Genomic DNA, 19,824 nt, shown 5'->3' on the forward strand with positions numbered 1-19,824 from the left:
TACTATGGATAAATATATAGATAGATAGATAGATAGATAGATAGATAGATATAGATAGATAATGTACTAGGATCTTACCTTCTACGGGGGCTTTTCATTAAAGACATTTTTCTTAACCTAAAATAAATGAATATTGATATTTATTATATTTATTAAAAAATATATTCAAATATCTTTAGCCTACACCGTATAATTTTTTTAAATGATGCAAAACTGAGCTTACTTTAAAAATTTCTTTGAACCTATTTTAAGTTTATATTCCATACAAAAGAAAATAATAAACATAATCATGAAGGAGAATAAATTAATGTTCATTTCTATACAATTCATTAAGATGGAATTCGAGACTTAGGATGAAATATATTAAGGTCATTTTTATAATAACAAAGAAATGGTTTCAAAAACATTTTTAAAGCAGTTCAATAAAATAAAAGAGTTGAAAAAAGGACATTTTAAAAAAGCAGTGCTGCACTATGTTACAAATAAAAAGCATGTAATTGTTATGAAATGAGATTTGTTCGTAAATTTGCATAATTATATGGTACATTAAAATACGAATAGTTTTATTTATTTATTTCAAATTTCTCAAAGCAATGGTTTGAAAATTAATTGGCGATACTCAAAATAAATGAACCAGAAATGATTTTCAAGAAGTAACATTTATCAATGACTCTGAAATGTTTACTGTTAGTTCTCGTAAAAAAATGTTATCTTTTATAATTTAAAGGTCTGCCTGTTTTTCATTGAAGTGTTTAACTTGTTTAGGTTGAAGGAAATAAGTATAAAGAAAAAATCAGGACAAAAGTAAAGAAAAATAGAAAACACTTTAAGAACAATGCTTTAAGAAAAAACGTTTTAGTTTTATGAATATCTATTACATACGGTTGAACAAACATTCCTCTAATGCAAAAAGTTTTGATGCACATTATTTTAAAATGCGATCAAATAATGCATTTTATAAATTTTAAAAAAATCAATGCAATTAAGGTCATTTGATAAAGAAATGCTGAAACTCAAGCCCTATCCTTCAGACCATGAACCTAATATGCTCCTGAGTATTGAAAAATAATTTGAAATTTTCAAAGAAGCATATATAGATAAAAAAAAAACTTCGAAGTGCTATTTTGATTTTGATAATTTTACTCTGTGACAAAATTTCATTGGTATGAACGTATAGGCTCTTCACAATATCGTAACATTTCTAGAATTTTAAAGAATAACTAACTTAAATAATTGCAATTAATTAATGATATTAATAATTAACAATAATTAACTTTAATTTCAACCAAGTTTTTAAAGCTTCTTGAGGCATACGTTTGAGGGTTAATGTCTAAAAAATATTTTAAGATTGGTGTTTAGATCTACATAAATGATGTTAAACCCTACTGATTATATTTCATTAAACTAGCACCAGCAATATGATATTACATTAAAAAATAACCTTAAATTAATTCATTATATTAAATGAATTACATCATTAATTAAATTATTAATTAATAATATATTAGAGATATGTATTGCTGCTTACTTGATGGATAATTATGCAAGATATTCAACTCCATATATTTTCCAAATTTCAGAAACACATTTATGATCACATTTCATGTTGATTACATTGATTTAAAGTAAACAATCTGAAATGAAAGGAATTATTATGTGCAAGAGATGAAAAAAACTGTCTTTTGATATTTTTCTCTTGTTAATGTTAATAAGTGATCTCTTGTTAAAAACTATTCCCTTAGCTTCAAATGTCATTTTTGTGTGGTTAACATATTTTAACTGTGAATTTATGCTATCATCATTATCATTTGCTGTACAGCCCGGGGTGAGGACTGGTCTTCTCCAAAATAATTATCCATGTTCGCAGCCATGGCTTATGTTTAAAAATCTTATGTTTGTGACTATTTGCATCTAAACGGCTTCTTTGTTTGGCTAAAGCCAGGTTTCAGATGCATTGGTCAGCACTGAGCGTATAATAGTTCATGCAATAATAGTTTTGTATCTCTCTTTATGTCTGTTGATCAAAGAAAGTATCTAAGGCTATTTAATCATATGTTAGTTGATAGTATACGTTTTTATAGTTCGATTTTCCGGTTTTATTTTATACCATATTCCGATTAAAATCGTTTGGAGTTACTAAGTATAATGAGATCAGATTAAAAAAAGAGTTTGATAAGAAAGTTCGTTTTTTTCAATTTGAATTATCTTAACTCCTTCATCTTATTATATTCCTCTTAAATAATAATTTATCAAAAATGTCTGCCTCTTTTCAGGTTATATTAGCCCGGTTGGTGAAGCGTGTAACCCATGTCCAAGAAGTCGAGAGTTCAAACCTTGCCCGCCAAGGATCCCCGTGTAGTAAATGGTGACTGATGCACGTTAAATCTGTTGGATCACAAATGTTGGATGTAGAGAAAATTACATTATAATTCTTATTAGAAAACAGGAAGAAGAATTAAATTGAAAAGAACTATTTATTGCTGAAAAAGAGAATTGTGTCATTGAAAATACAAACTTTGCGAAGAATACATAATTTTCAAACATTTCACGCAATCATAGAAGTTATTGGAAAGTAATTTGATTAAAAGTTCAATAAGAAATGAAAACTTAACGCAGAATAAAAATGTCCAAGGAAATATTTTTAAGTTCATCTCCAACTGAGGCAGCCTTATAATCATGCACAGAGAAAGAAATTATAGTTAAAATACCGTATTCTATGGTAATAACATTTCAGGGTAAAAAAAAACAGCAACCTAATTTTGGTTAATAAAACTAAATTATAACGTATTTATACAATTCATTCGGAAATGTTTTCGCTCAATTTGTAACTGTTTACCAGAAATTCCGGTTTTTGAAACTATAGATCTTATTACGACACATTTAGTGAAAAAACTGATTATATCCGAATAAATACTTTTTATGTCATACTCTAATGTATTGTGAAAAAATTACCAAATTGTGTAACATATTTTTAAAATCCTATTTTATTGTTAATTTTACCAAAGTGCAATTCAATACCAAAGTGCCTCGGTAGAAATTACCAAGCTTTTTGGCGTTCGTAAACAAAGAAACATGGTAAATTTTGCAATACTCTGATAGTTTTATCCATACTTTTTTTTTCTCGGTGAGCGATTTCGGAGCTTTTCCCATGATTAATCTAAGTCATAAAAAATGGAAACATTTTAATTTCAATCAGTGCATACATTTTTTTCGGCGTACTACCGATGAAATAATGAACTATTACTAGTAAGACAGTTTGGAATAATACCTAGTGTAACATGCAAAAGTTTTATAATTAAGATATAATTACACAGTTCTAATTCTCTAGTTTTGACGAAGTTGGACTACATACAACCTTTACCTTTATGGACTACATACAACCTTTAACTTATACCTTTATGTTTATTCAATTTAATTTAATTATTTTTATTAACTTCCATGATTTTGAAAATTATTTTATTATGTGTGGTTTACAACTGGTTAGCAACTCAATTTTTTTTTAAATTATACATAGTTTTATAATATTTTACTTGAGTTTTTGGGGTAATCAAATTATAGTTCAAATTTGCTGAAATCATATCTTAAAAATGATTTATTTTATGTATGTGAAGTTTTTAGTTCGTTTTTGAACTTTATGGTATGTTATAGGGGTGTAAAACATTTTTGTGCCGGGAGTCCCTGCATGCTATTAAGATGGCCCTGCTATGGATCGAAATACAATAGTACGAGGTACAATACCACCGAGGTACAATAAGTTTTAATTTGAACGTACGAAATTGTTCTCGTTTCAAAATCTTTATTAACTTCCATGATTTTGAAAATTATTTTATTATGTGTGGATTACAACTGGTTAGCAACTCAATTTTTTTTAAATTATGCATAGTTTTAAAATATTTTACTTGAGTCTTTGGGGTAATCAAATTATAGTTCAAATTTGTTGAAATCATATCTTAAAAATGATTTATTTTATGTATGTGAAGTTTTTAGTTCGTTTTTGAACTTTATGGTATGTTATAGGGGTGTAAAACATTTTTGTGCCGGGAGTCCCTGCATGCTATTAAGATGGCCCTGCTATGGATCGAAATACAATAGTACGAGGTACAATACCACCGAGGTACAATAAGTTTTAATTTGAACGTACGAAATTGTTCTCGTTTCAAAATCTTTATTAACTTCCATGATTTTGAAAATTATTTTATTATGTGTGGATTACAACTGGTTAGCAACTCAATTTTTTTTAAATTATGCATAGTTTTAAAANACTTTTATATGTTTTATTCAACATATAAAAGTATTATTCCTTGATTTAAATAATTTTTTTATTATTTTCGAATTAAAATACGAGAATTATTTTTTTTTAAATTGCAATTCAATTTTTTTAATTTAGTTAAGTGATTATTAATTTCGTATTCAGCAATTTTTATTAAATTTAATTTTGAAAATGTAGAGAAAATTACATTATAATTCCTGTTTGAAAGCAGGAAGAAGAATTAAATTGAAAAGAACTATTTATTGCTGGAAAGGAAAATTGTGTCCTTGAAAATACAAACTTTGCGAAGAATACATAATTTTCAAACATTTCACGCAATCATAGAAAAATTAACGTTTCATAAATGGTGAAAAAGAAGTTATTAGAAAGTAATTTGATTAAAAGTACAATAAGAAATGAAAACTTAACGCAAAATAAAAATGTCCAAAGAAATATTTTTAAGTTCATTTCCAACTGAGGCAGCTTTTTAATCATGCACAGAGAAAAGAATTATAGTTAATAATACCGTATTGTATGGTAATGACATTTCTGGGTAAAAAAAAACTACCTAATTCAGGTTAATAAAACTAAAATATAACGTATTTATACAATTCATTCGGAAATTTTTTCGTTCAATTTGTAACGGTTTACCTAAAATTCTGGTTTTTGAAACTATAGATCTTATTACCACACATTTAGTAAAAAAACTGAAAAGTATTATATCCGAATAAATACTTTTTATGCCATACTCTAAGGTATTGTAAAAAAAATTACCAAATTGTATAACTTCTTTTTAAAAACCTATTTTATTGTTAATTTTACCAAATTCAATACCAAAGTGCTTCGGTAAAAATTACCAAGCTTCTTGGTATTCGTAAAGACCAAGAAACACGATAAATTTTGCAATACTCTGATAGTTTTATCCATACTTTTTTTTTTCTCGGTGAGCAATTTCGTAGCTTTTTCCAGTGATTAATCTAAGTCATAAAAAATGAAATCATTTTAATTTCAATCAGTGTATACATTTTTTTCGGCGTACTACCGATGAAATCATGAACTATTACTAGTAAGACAGTTTGGAATAATACCTATTGTAATATGCAAAAGTTTTAGAATTAAAATATAATTACACAGCTCTAATTCTCTAGTTTTGACGCAGTTGGACTACATACAAAACCTTTTAAACATTGTAAACATTAAACTCCGTCCTTGTTCATTAAAAAAATTTTGAAGTATCCTCATTTTTAAAAGTCAAGTAAGAACGAGATTGATTTGGTAAGAATATACTATGGATAATAAACAATAAGTTTGAATTTGAACGTACGAAATTTTTCTCGTTTCACCAATTTGTTTGTTTTGAAGGTATAAAAATTCTAGAAGCACGATGAAAGAATAAATATTATTATCTAACATATAAAAAAAAGTGTTCGTTTATATAGACAACTAAAGCAGTATGAGCACCTTAGACGCCTTATTGAACATCGCTGACCTTGGCGAGGCGTAATTTACGAGTAGTGGCGTTAACCTTACGCCTTTTGAGGCCATACTTGGAGCACCAAGCTCGAATTTCTTAAAGCAGTTTAAAGCTTTTTCTAAGCGATAATACGTTTAAATCTCATTTTTTTAAGAAACAAAATATAAATAAGAATTCATAACTATTCACTTTACAAGTTGATTTTGAGTGAAATTAGATTTCTTAAAGCCAATATCTCTTAATGATCCCTAAGCAAATCAAAAATTAATTTAAAAATAAAGTACTTTTGGGTATAGAGTAATATTTGAAGAACGCTTTTATTAAAGTCAGTTTTCTATATTAATAATAATAACGACAAGATATTGTTATAATATTATTTTTTGATTTTATAACACAGCAAAAATATGCATAACAAACGTTTTTGAATGATTTTTTAAGACATTTTTAGTCATGATTCATATTTTTCACGATAAAAAAGTTAATATAGATAAGAAATTCAAAAGTCAATATTGTTTATCATAATTTATTTCGATAGATTTGAAATAAATTATGAATAAAATTGAAAATTATTTATTGAATTTTCAATTTTTTACCACCCACAACATAGGTTAAACCAAGAATTAACTGAAAAATTAAACGCATTTATTATTGTCAAAGTCAAATAGCCAGAAAAAGAGTAAAACAAAACATCCATATAAATAAACAAAAATTATACAAACAAAATTAAATAAAATTATATGAACGAAAAATTAAACAAAAATATTTTATAAAAATATTTTACCAAAATATTAAAACTAAAATTTTGTATCCATTGATTCATTTTTATTATTCTTGGAATACCGATAAAAAATGGAATGTGAAAATTGAGATAGTACCGTAATTTTTACAAATGAAATGGATATTCCGTTAAAAATTATGCTTCTACAATCGAAAAAAATGCATACATTCATAAGCTTTAGTTCGACGCTAAATGTTGAAAAAAGGATTTTAATAACGTAGTAAAGTTGATTATTGAAAAACTAAATGACTCCAGAAAAGAAAAACTAATAGATCTTACTACTCTGGATGGTTAAAATTTAATAGTCACTCAAGCAAAAATTATTTAAATTATGCATTAATATTTTTTCATTTTTCAACCAATTAAATGAACTCTTAAAACCAAGAATATCATAAATTAAAATTATTATTAGATATAGTACAAAAAAAGACCAGATCCGGAAATAAAATTTTTTATTTTGACTCAAAATTAAAATTTTAAAAAAAAATCCCTTTTTAAAATTTGAAATGAAACATATGTGCAACAAATGAGCGTAAAATTAAATGCAGCTATGCCATGTTCTAGAAAATCAAATTAGGCTAAAACTTTTTTAAATAAACGAAACAAAATGGTATGATTCATACTTAGGAATGTAATCATCATTAACGCTTTCGAGAAATAAAAACCATTTTTATCAACCAAAGACACTTTTAAATATTTTTATGTGGAACTCCAACAACAAAAAACTGATTTTTAACATATGTAAAGTATTAGCCATTACAAATGAAAAATATATTTCATTTACAATTCCTCTTTTAAAAATATATTAACTCTTACCAATCAATCACCTTTTGAAATGCACTTTCTTAAAAAGAAAGAAAAAATAATAACAACTGAAATAAAAGCTTTACAATTTTTATTCTCCAATCCACACCCTCTAGATCAAAAACTAGCTCTTAGAAATACATCTTTCATATGATGCAAATTTCGTATTAGTGAACTTGACCGACTAGCCTATTGTGATTATAATTTCTCCCCAAGACCGAATATGGCGAGAAAGGGCGAAATTTCAATACCAATTTCTATGCGTCTTCAAAAAATAGGACAACCATTATCAGGGAGAAAGAGACAGTTTTCTGAATACTAAATTTCAGTTTCTTTCCTAATATTAGTCATAAAGATTCAAATGGCGACAATAACTTGTGTATGTATTTTTCCCATTCATAAAGTTTTGGAATTTCGGTTTCTACATTCAGTCATAAGCATTCAAATAAGAACTATAATTCATATACGTCTAGGTATTTCTTTTTAATTTTATTATTTTTTTCTTAATTTTATTCATAAGCATTCAAACAATTGATATGGATATTTTTGACACAAACTTTTTCAGTCAGATATTAATTTGAAATATTTATAATAATACTTTCTTCAAAAAAATTATTATTATAAATGTTTCAAATTATCTTAAAATGCATTTTTTCTTTATTAATTTCAATAAATTTAATTAAAATATGGATTTTACAGAAAAAAAAATTTAATTTTTATCATTTATGACATTCTATTATTTATATGTTATTTTTCACAAGTACCAAAATAGTTATTTGAGTTTTTGAATAGTATTTTTTGCGTTATATACGTGGAGAAAAAAAATTCCGGTAAAAATACCACTCAACCATTATTCTGGTTAATAAAATCAAAATATACACGGAATTTAAACCTTTCAGACGGTAACGATTTCCGTTCATATGGTAACGTTTGCAAAATTATAGTTCTTATTACAACAATTTAGCCCTCATTAATAGCAATATACTCTACTCCAATCAACGTAATATATTACAAAAAATTCGAACTCCATGCATAAATATCTATCAACATAATTTCTACCAGTGCTTCCTCAAAAACAGTATATTTAAAAGTACAATTGACGAAGTTGAGAGTTTTCTTTGTTTATATTTTTTAACTATGCAATTGTTTTGATTTCTCTGCTCAACTCAAATGATTATTAGAAATGACTCAATAAAAGATTGCTTTCATCAGTATGCCCTTGGCTATATAAGTTACATAAATATTGACATATTTCAATATTCCATGCGCAATCAATGATTTTATGGCAGTTTTTGTATGCCTCGCGTCTTCAAATAATGAGGTTAGAATTACAAGTAACACTTCTAATTACAAAAACATATAACTCATATTTAGTTAATGCGTGAAGAAATCAGTTGTGGTAAGCACGCAATCACAAGTTAGTTTTTTTTTCCCTTTATTTTCATAAATTTTGAATCTCAAACCAGTTTTTATGGAAAATCTAACCANGTGATATATATCAAAAACCTCGAACTCCATGCATAAATATCTATCAACATAATTTCTACCAGTGATAATTCTACCATAATTTTAAACAGTAACCATTTCTACCACTTAAAAGTACAATTGATTAAGTTAAGAGTTTTCTTTGTTTATATTTTTTAACTATCCATGACAATTGTTTTCATTTCTCTCCTCAACTCAAATGATAATTAGAAATGACTCAATAAAAGATTGCTTTCATCAGTATGCCCTTGGCTAGATAAGTTACATAAATATTGACATATTTCAATATTCCATGCGCAATCAATGATTTTATGACAGTTTTTGTATGCCTCGCGTCTTCAAATAATGAGGTTAGAATTACAAGTAACACTTCAAATTACAAAAACATGTAACTCATATTTAGTTAATGCGTGAAGAAATCAATTGTGGTAAGCACGCAATCACAAGTTAGTTTTTTTCCCTTTATTTTCATGAATTTTGCATCTCAAACCAGTTTTCATGGAAAATCTAACCATCGAAAATGACCGTAAATTATGCTCTTAATCTATTAAACAAACATAAAACTATAGGTGGCTTTTTTTTTCAAACAGGCAAAACAGAATATTAGAACACACCCAAAGAGAGCTTCAGCTTTTTGCATTGCTTCTAATGGAAAAAATTAACATTTTCTCCTTGAGAAAACGTATACTCTTCTCCTGTTTCGATTTTTATTTATTAATCTCTTTCAAAATGTTTCAGCCTTGCTCAGTAGGGGGTTCATTTTTTTTATACAATTGTCCAGAATAAGCTTTAATACGGGATTCAAAAATAACAAGGGGGAATTAAGTATTGCTAGATTCCTTTGTATTTTACATCACTGTTTCCTTGGGGTGAACCAATTCTGTTTCTAAGTGCATTATTTACTATTGCGTCAGGGAATTTCTTTTCTTAAGTATGCGTACAAGTTCGGGCGAAACGAAGAGTTTAAGAGAAGAAAACCTTTATATAAAAAATTCTTCTCCACCTACAAAAATAATTTAAACTACAGAAAAAGTTAAACTTTAGAGTAAACCATGAAGTTTCAAGTGCTGAGAAATTTACAAAATGCAAAAAAATTAAACAAAAATGGCAAAATTACTTAAAATTACGCAGTGAGGAAGAAGACCTGCAATATATTTTGATTTATTTCAGTCATTTGATTTATTTTAATATTTAACAAAAAAAAATAGGAATTTTGTGGTTAGGTTTAGCTGAACTCATTTTTTACTAAACATTATATTTAAAATACCGATGGAGGCGCCATGAAAAATTTTTCTCGGGGTACAACGAGATATTAAGGAGTCCGGGTTAAAATTCAAAACATGTGTAGCTACATTCAGCAAAAACATTCTGTCCTTATTTGAGTTAAGAAAATAAAACATTAATATTTGCTCTTATAAATAAGTGTTACATTAAAGAAATTTGTACATTCGATGAAGAAGCGAAAATAAAATGTATTAATTTGTATTTATTACCCATTGCGAAAATGGGGGTTCTAGGCTTTTCATATCCGCATTTTATAAGTATTGTTTTTGTATTTTGTAAGAGTCGTTACAAAATCGGGCTATCACAGGTATTAATAAAATCCCAGATCAAATTTTAAAAAAACAGATGATAATTTTAGAACTTCTTGAAATAGATTGTTTTAAATACTGTTTTCTTTTCACCGCGTGCATTTTTAGTGTTTTAACATAATGTTAATTGCAAATATTTTGATGTTCTTTTTATGATTAACATATTCATAATCGTATTTAAATGTAAAAACCTTTAAAACTGTAATGGCCTACCCTTATAAAAATCTCTAGCAGTTTAACTTATCGGAAAATTACATCAGACAAGTAATAATCAGATAGAGTTGCCAATGAAGTCGAATCACAATTTTATAAATACGATGCGTTCAAAACCATATAATAGTTGCTGAAAATTATGAGTAAGTATAGAAAACAATTGTAAAATGATTTGAAGAAGGGTAAAATTATCATACAGTAAGCAAAACTGCAAGGCAAAAACTAGAATTTGAATTGACTGTTTTAATCCGTTTATGATGAGGATAAGCAACAGAGAAAAACTGTTTCTTGAAAAACAGCATGAAAAAAAGTCTGCAAAAGAAAAGAACGAGAATTTTTTGCAATGTACAAATAATCATTGAAATCTGAAAAATCTTTATTTATTTTTAAACAGTTTTTCTTTTTTTTTTTTTTGTAAAAAATAAGTTTATTCCATACAATTTACAGTTATATTCTACAGTGTACCAACAATTTGGCCTTCATACTTAAGAACGCCTCATGTGCCTCATTTTTAATATTTGATAAATTAATTTTAAATTATCCTTCCTTTCAATTTAAACAGTTAACATAAGAAATGTTGCGTAGTCTTTCCTTTGTAAAAAAATTTATTAACAGTGTGAACTAGCTAACACTGCTGAACTAGGATGCACGATCAAATATAATATTTAGCTTTAAAAAAGAACTTGACTCCTAGGTTGGGACAAAAAAAATGTATTCGCAGGAATATAATTTTCATGCCATCAAAAGTGACTAATAACAGGAAATGAAACTTAATATGAAAAACACTGTTCTTCTTTCAACTATAATGTACGCTACATACATTTTCAGAATTAATTTGTTTGCTATGAGTGAACAAAACAAAAATTAGCTTTTTAAAAGTAAAATAAACAAAGAAATATTTTTTTTCTATTCTTAGGATCAAATTTGTTACATAAAAAAAATTAAGCGCTTATGTCATGAACTGAATTTTTTTTAAAAAAATTTACATTTAAACTGTATTGCTTATAAATTTTATAGGCATTCTCTTAATAAGATATAATCACTATTTAAAAAAAACAGATCGTAGCCAATATCCCATTGTGCAGCTCTAGTGCGACGTAAATAAAATACCTACCAACCTTATAAAATATAAATTATATTACCTCATTATTATATTGATTCTTAAACTACCCCACAGAAGAGGATTTATATTCATTTAATGCCATAGAAATAACAAAAACTATTCAAGCACACCATGAAATGTGATTCAATAGAGGATACGACACCAACCAACCATTATATTGATATTGCGAATTTCTCAAATTAATAAGCATTTTTAACATTTAAAAAAATGAGTGGCAAATAATCAATTCGTTAAGGTACTAAGGTATCAAATTGAAACAAAAGATAAAAATTAGATCTTCGAAATTAAATATCATATTACAAACAAAATAATTAAGTTAACTTATATGCACGTAGATAATTGAGAATCACTCGGAAATTGTTTCCTTTTTAACTGGGAAATTTGGTATTAAGCATTCAGAAATCAGTGTAAATTGTTTGATAACTACTTACATAAGATCTTTCATTAAATTTAGTTTGTCTTGAAATTTAGTATTATAATTACTTAGTTTGCTTAGTTGATGTTACAACTGTACTTGCCCTTTCAGCTTGAATTCGAATCACAGTAGCAATCAAGCATGTATCTAAAGCTTTTTCACAATTTTTTTCACACATTAGCAAAAATTTCATTTTCCTAGGGTCAATTACCCTTAAACTTGAAGTTGAGATTATGAAAATTTCTCTCACTCTATTAAATTTTACTTCAAATTGTCGGCTTAAAATTTTAATTCTTCACTACTATAAGTTTTCATTACTATTTTATATAATAAATATTTTGAACTTAGGTACAATGTTATCAACATCTAAAAAATCAATTTTCCCTTTTTTGACTATTATGAGGTGACATTTTTGGTGGTTTCATTACGAAAAAATCGTTTCCTCGTCAATAAATCATTACCAAAAATTTATTTTATATTTTTAATCTTAAGAAGCGATTACATTTCCAAAGCAGTTTTTAATCAGTTTTACCCACCAATTATTCCAATTAGAAAAATTTTATGCAATTATTCTAAATGGAATAATTACATCTTGAAAAAAAAACCTATCATTTGCCTAATTAAAAAATTTCTAATCGTTCATTTTAATGTCTTTTATGTGACCATAATAAGATAATTAGTATAATCAGTCATTTATTTGAAATTATGTAAATGACTGAAATGATTATATCGAAAACCCACGTGAACTGGGTGAAATAATTATTACTTAAAACAAATATTCAATATTTGATGCATTTTTTAGATAATAGGATGGGGTTTACAACCTCATTATTCTTTAGAAAAGAATGCGTCATTAAAAATATTTAAGCTTGCAAAGATGATTTCCATTGAGATAAAAATTTGAAATGTTATTATCATGAAAATAATGATATATATACAATTTCTAGAAAAAAACGATTATCTGTAGTGTGTAATCATGCTAATGTAAATGTTCTTGTACTTGTAAATTTACGTGCATTACGCGTACACCTTTTAAACAAAACATTCAGAAAAAAAACAGAAAAAAAGCTCTAAAAAATTGAAGATGAGAGCAGTTGAAAGGGATTTTAAGTATATTTGCTATATATATATATATATATATAAATAANTAGATAAGATAAGATAAGAATTACAGATTATTCTAAAAAAATGCTTAGAAAACAATTGTGTTGGAAAAAAATATTTCAAAAACAATGAGGTGAAAATAAAAGTTTTCGAAAAATTGACGGAAGGAAATTATTGCTTACTTAATCATTTCCAAAACAATGTGGTATCTAATTTTTAAGAGTAATGTTAATGGATTCAAATAGCAATCAATTATTTTAAAATAACTATTAAATTTGCGAAATACATTAACATTTTTCCTGTGAATACTGTAGAGTCGAACTGTTTCATTTGGTGCTTTCCTCCAAGACTCGATTAGTTTATTTTAACTTCTTATCGTGCATTTTATCTTACTAATGTATTTGATTTTATATTATTAACATAAAAAATTACCCAATTCAAACTACATAATTTTAGTTTTCTAATCATTTAAATGCTTAAAATATATCTGAAATTTAAATAATTGCTTATATACTGATATAGAATTAGGGGGGACTATCTTATAGTAATGGTAAAAGAGGAGCAAACGACAAAAAGCATTGAAAACTTTGTACTAGAGAACTCATTCTTCCTTTTTAAGATTTGTCAACCCTAATATTGTGGTAAATGCGAGCCAAACTTTATAATTAATTTAGTTGATGCAATCTAATAGATATATCCTAACTATTTATTGATATATCATAAATGCAAATAACTAATAAATAAATCTCATTAATTATTTCTCAGTTTTTTTAGTCTATTTCAGAAAAAAATCACTAACACAGTTGATGAAGGTAAATAAAATATAAACCCACATGATAAATAATTGAAAGTCGCACAAACACCATATAAAATGTATTTACGTTAGAAAGTTGTAACTGTTTTTATTTATCAAAAGGAACTGTAACTGTTTTTATTTATGTAACTGTTGAGTTGTAACTGTTTTTATTTATTAAAAGTCGCACAAACACCATATAAAATTTATTTACGTTAGAAAGTTGTAACTGTTTTTATTTATCAAAAGGAATGTGAATAGTTTCGTATTCTTTTATATAAAAATATATTCTTACCAATAAAATAGAACAAAAAAGAGTACAATTGAAACAAATATTACAAAACGAATTCTCACTTTTAATTAATTTTTTTTTTGAATTTAAATCATTTTGAATCATTTCAAAAGTTTATATTGAAACACTTATATCGTAGCAAAGCGATAAAATGAATGTATTTAAATAAATTATCACGAAATTAAAAATGATGTTTGACACTTATTATAAACTGTTTCATCAAAATAATGCGTTCCTTTTAGACCGGGAAAAATAAGTAGCGTATGTAAGATATACCACTCCTTTCTAAAATAAATCGCAATAAAATCTCTAAAGACGTATCTAATAATTATGATTAGCATAATAAAATTTATTTATTTAGATTATATTTATGTTAATATTATGTGATTTTATGTTAATCACTATCATTATTATTCATAATTAATAATACGACTATTTCAGATACATGTTGCTTTACTATTCAGTAACGAGTTCCTACAGTGGTGAAAATATGATTATACACTGTGAAAAATTCCGGATCAAATTAAGGTATAAAATATCGGCACTTGGATGCATTATCCGTGAAATCTATTTTACCGCAATATCAATTTTTACCATAAAGTCATATAAAATATTATACTACATAAAGTAAAGTAAAATATTATACTACAATATATTTTTTCAGTTATAGTTATTTAATTAGAGTCATCTAGCGACTTTATGGGAATTTCAAGGGAACTCCTGTATCAAGAATTAGGAGACATTTAGGAGAAATTTGCCTTCGTGGAGGACTTTTTGATGAAAATAACTCGCATTTGCGTTACATGGAGAGGGAAACCACGAAAAACTCTAACGATTAGGCTGACGGCAAAGGGACTTTAACCCATGATCCATCTACCTCTGAGGATATTTTACGTCAGCACTGTGGTCAATGCAAGCCGGATGCGGAATTCGTATAGACCAGACATTGCTGAGATTCGAACCTGGTCCACCTCATTGGAAGGCGAATTCTCTAAGCCCTGAGCCATCACGGCTCAATATACTGCAAAAATTGTATAACACTGCTTTCGCCCGTAACATGTTCCGGTAAAAATGGATTTTACGGTAAAAAGTACCTTCGCCCTGAGTGCCGATACTTTTTACCATGGTTTGATTTGGAATTTTTTATATGTACGAATAATACAAAATATCACAATCCTTAAAAACTGAACTTCAATGTAATTATGACTGAAATTATCACAAATTGTGATTAAGTATACATTGAAATTGATCCTTATTGATATATTTGTAAACAAGGTAATTCATAAATACATGCAGTAATTATGAATTAAATAAAGTAATTCATATCTGTAGTACATTTTCATCAAGTACATTTTTACCTGAATAGAAAGTGATGAAGTTCACGGCACATCATATAATCCATTTGTAATTTACGCTTAATGAAATCACGTTGGAAAATTACCACTATTCGTGATGAAATAAAACATGATTAGAACCCAATAGTCAAAACATGTCAATAAATGTGATCGTAATGTTTAAAAAAAAACAAAGATTTTCTTCCTGTAGTGTGATAAGATGCTACATAAACCGGATATCCCATAACGATAAAAATGTATTTACTGTTTGCTTGGAAACACATCAAAAACCTCATAAAATGGGTTTAAATAAATGGAAAGAAGATAATTAAATTTGTATTTGCATATGCTGAGTTGCAAGTGAAATTTGCAACTTAACATGCTAGTAGTTAATCACAAGTAATAAGTGCTTCAGTCTGACAGAAAGTTTTAGAAAATTTTTCAGTTCATTGCCCAGCTTTTCTAAGCCAATTTTTTTTCTTCCTAGGTAAACATCAAGAATTTTACGAGACTACTTTCAACGTTTAATTCGCCAGTTTCCTGAAAGTATTCGAGATATTGCTAGGGAATTGCTTCGCTAAGGAATAGCTTTGCTAAGGAATTTAACTTATGTGAGAAAATATTGACTATGCGTTGCTAGTATATTATATATTTTTCTCATTTTATATTTTATATTATTGCCAAGAAAACTAAGATAATTTATAAAAGTGTGTTAAGTTTTTCTTTGGGTAATTGATTTGATTAAATCAATGTAATTATCTGATGAACCATTGCAAAACTTATATTAAATGAAGAAATTATTAAATAAGACATTTTTGACACGATATATTTCTTCTTATACTTAATTTCATAATAATTTATATAGTGATAATAACAATAACACTAAATGAAAAAAATTTATACTATTTTTATAAAATTTATAGTGTTCTATAGCATTTAAAATATAGTTTAATGATGCAGAATTATTCGGAGTAGCAAATAAATACAATTTTAAATATTTAAAAAATTTAAGTGACTTTGTTGAATACTTTTTCTCTGAAATGAAATGGGAATTTTTCATGAAATAAATAAAATGACTTTTGCGAAAAGCAATTACTTTAAAATAAAAACACCTAAACAATTGTTTAAAAAGAAATATTATTAAATATAGAGTAAATGTATTTAATTTAATAATAATTTACAGATCATTAATTTAAAATAATTAATTGGACCTATGGATAAACTTGCATAGGATATTTTTGATTAGCAATTTTTATACGCTCATTCAAAATGAGATACCACTACACCGAGTGCTTTATTTTGTAAAATAAAAATCAATAATATTCCATTTAGTTTGGTATAGTTAATTTTAATAATAATTTTTTTTTATTTTTTTTAAGTAATTTTTAATTCTCTTTTTTTAATAAAAAAATTTTAATAATACTCATTTGCTTTATATCTGCATACTTTATTTGCATAATCTTTTATTCTTGAAGTTATCTTGATTATTTTAATCTTGAAGTTATTTTATTCATCTTAAAATAGAGTATATAGAAGTATGGTGCAAATTATATTTACCTTAAAATTTTAAATTTCATAAAAAAAACCTCCTCATATTTTAAGAATTTTTATTATACTTAAAATTTTTATTAAATTTAATATCATTAATTAATGAAATCTCAAAATTTGAGTAATATTGCATTGTAAATGTAAGTTTCATGATTTTTNTACCACGACACCGAGTGCTTTATTTTGTAAAATAAAAATCAATAACATTCCATTTAGTTTGCTATAGTTAATTTTAATAATAAATTTTTAAATAATTATTTCTTTATTAAAAAAGTAATTTTTAATTCCCTTTTTTTAATAAAATAATTTTAATAATACTCATTTTTTTATATCTGCATACTTTATTTGCATAATCTTTTATTCTTATTAATCTTGAAGTTATTTTATTCATCTTAAGATAGAGTATATAGAAGTATGGTGCAAATTATATTTACCTTAAAATTTTAAATTTCATAAGAAAAACCTCCTCATATTTTAAGAATTTTTATTATACTTAAAATTTTTATTACATTTAATATCATTAATTAATGAAATCTCAAAATTTGAGTAATATTGCATTGTAAATGTAAGTTTCATGATTTTTTCTGTATCAAAACTGAAAATCTTATTTTTTGAACTAACTCAATGCAATCAACTTATTATTTGTTTCGGGATTTAAAAAGTTTAAAAATTCATTGATGTTCATAAATGTTCATTAAAGTTCATTAGGCCGATTAAAAATTTAAAAAAAGGAATTATGATTTAATTTCACTTTGTATTAAACTAATTTTATAGAGTATGAAAAGTAGAGATAAAAGTTAGCATTAACATTTCAACAGGTATCTGTCTAATATCTATGCAATAAAATTAAACTAAATTAAGAAACTTGTTCTATATAGCATACTTAATAAAGAGACCTAAGTGAAATATTTAAAAAAAAAAGCTTTTTAGCAACAATTCAAATATTTTAAACTATTTTCGCTAATTTAAATTAACTTGAAAAACTTACACCAATGTATTTTCATTAATAAAAAACACAAAATGTTTTTTTATTCTATATTTCAAAACAAAACATAAAGAATTGATCCGTTCATAAATTGTAAAGAAAATTACATTTTAGAAAGATTCATTTGTCTCATGAAAGGATAATTAGAATATTTTGCACTGCAAATTAGATACATAACCTGTAGCATAAAATTCAAAGTTTAATTTTAAAAAATTGCTTTTTAAACTCGATATAAACGAAATAGCTACATTTATATACTATTTGATCCGTAAAAGTAATAAAAAAGTTGTTATTGATATTAAAACCTTATAATTCAGTGCATGCATTTTATGAGGAATGTATTCACTTTATAATGTAAAGTATCAAATTTATAGCAGATAATTTAATATGCAATACTCGGGTGGTACTATTTTTCTTGTGTGCATCATCATTTTCTTAAATGTTGAAAAACTCATTTTTAAGTTGAATAAAATTAACCGTAGGAAAATAATTTTCGTCTTTTGTTTTATGTTTTACAAGAATACACTTTTTTTTCCAAAGTTAATAAGATTCAAACTTAAATCCAAACAAAATTTAATGTAATTTACCTTAATTCAAACTAAATAATTTAAGTCCCATGCATTATAAATTTAATGTGAAAGAACGATCATGTTTATTTATATACCTTTAAAGATAATAAATAATAACTACTACGTTCTAGAAGTACAATAAATATTTATTCGATGAATATATTTGCTTTGTAATTGAATATATGGTGAGAGCAACCCGAATTGGGGGTGTGTGATTTAATTAAATGAATATTTATTTTCATGTTGAATAAATCCCATCCCATAAGCATAATAATTACTCGTGCAATCAGATTTTCTTACAATTGCATTTTTTTTTATCAAAGTTAGAATAATAAATTCTAAAATTCAAGAACTAGTGTTGCTCAACTTTGAAACAAGAACACCCGTTAATTAAATTACTCAAAACCAATGAAATAAAAGACAATAAATATATACTGACAAATAAATAACAACAACATAAGAAGTTCATTAGAATAAACAGAAGAGAAAAGTAAATATCAACCAACTATGATTTATTCATATGAGACTGATTCTACTTACTGTCATGAGTGAGCAAGAGTTTCGATCTGTCTCTCGGAGACTGGAGCCGGACTTGGGTGCTACGAATCGGGTCAACACATTACGTCATCTTAATACCTGCTGCTCCCCAACACTCCCTCCTCAGAGGATGGCACCTGTAATAACTCCTCACAACTGCCTCTCTCTCTCCATCCACAGGTAAAGAAAATACCGTGTTTTGATATCTCAGCACATTTTAAGCAAAACAGCTCTGAAAAAAAATAAATAAACGAATAGAAATGTGTTAGTGACTGATGATTAGAATTATAAACGCAATCAACTTGAAAATAATGCAGATGAAAAAAGTATTTCGTATTATAAAATCGAGTTTTTCTAAGAGCAAGAATAAATATTTAAAAGATTTTTTTTTTACTTATAAAAAGCTTAATTATAAAATTTGCCTCAACTATTTTTCTAAAAAATCTAAAAAGGCGGGTGGTATTATTTTAGTGTTGGATTACGATAATATACGGTTGCAAATTACGGTAATATGTACACACTGAATAAA

The 19,824-nt window shown here is 26.0% G+C and overlaps 1 protein-coding gene across 3 annotated transcripts in view; it reads right to left on the reverse strand.

Moving 5' to 3' along the window:
* Positions 1 to 19,407, reverse strand: part of LOC107439674 (uncharacterized) — an 88,879-nt gene extending 69,472 nt beyond the window's left edge. The window contains exons 1-3 of one of the 3 annotated variants that reach the window (XM_043041241.2): positions 19,299 to 19,384; positions 1,529 to 1,634; positions 79 to 117 (exon numbers count right to left, since the gene is read on the reverse strand). In XM_043041241.2, coding sequence (XP_042897175.1) covers positions 79 to 107 — 29 coding nt within the window. In that variant the 5' untranslated portion in view covers positions 108 to 117; positions 1,529 to 1,634; positions 19,299 to 19,384. Of the gene's footprint in view, positions 1 to 78; positions 118 to 1,528; positions 1,635 to 15,680; positions 15,817 to 19,298 lie in introns of those variants that run through there. The other 2 variants (XM_043041242.2, XM_071183190.1) reach the window with 2 other exon arrangements.
* Between the last annotated feature and the right edge of the window lie 417 nt (positions 19,408 to 19,824).

This window comes from Parasteatoda tepidariorum, chromosome 7 (assembly GCF_043381705.1).
Source record: "Parasteatoda tepidariorum isolate YZ-2023 chromosome 7, CAS_Ptep_4.0, whole genome shotgun sequence".
In the NCBI taxonomy this organism is placed as follows: domain Eukaryota; kingdom Metazoa; phylum Arthropoda; class Arachnida; order Araneae; family Theridiidae; genus Parasteatoda; species Parasteatoda tepidariorum.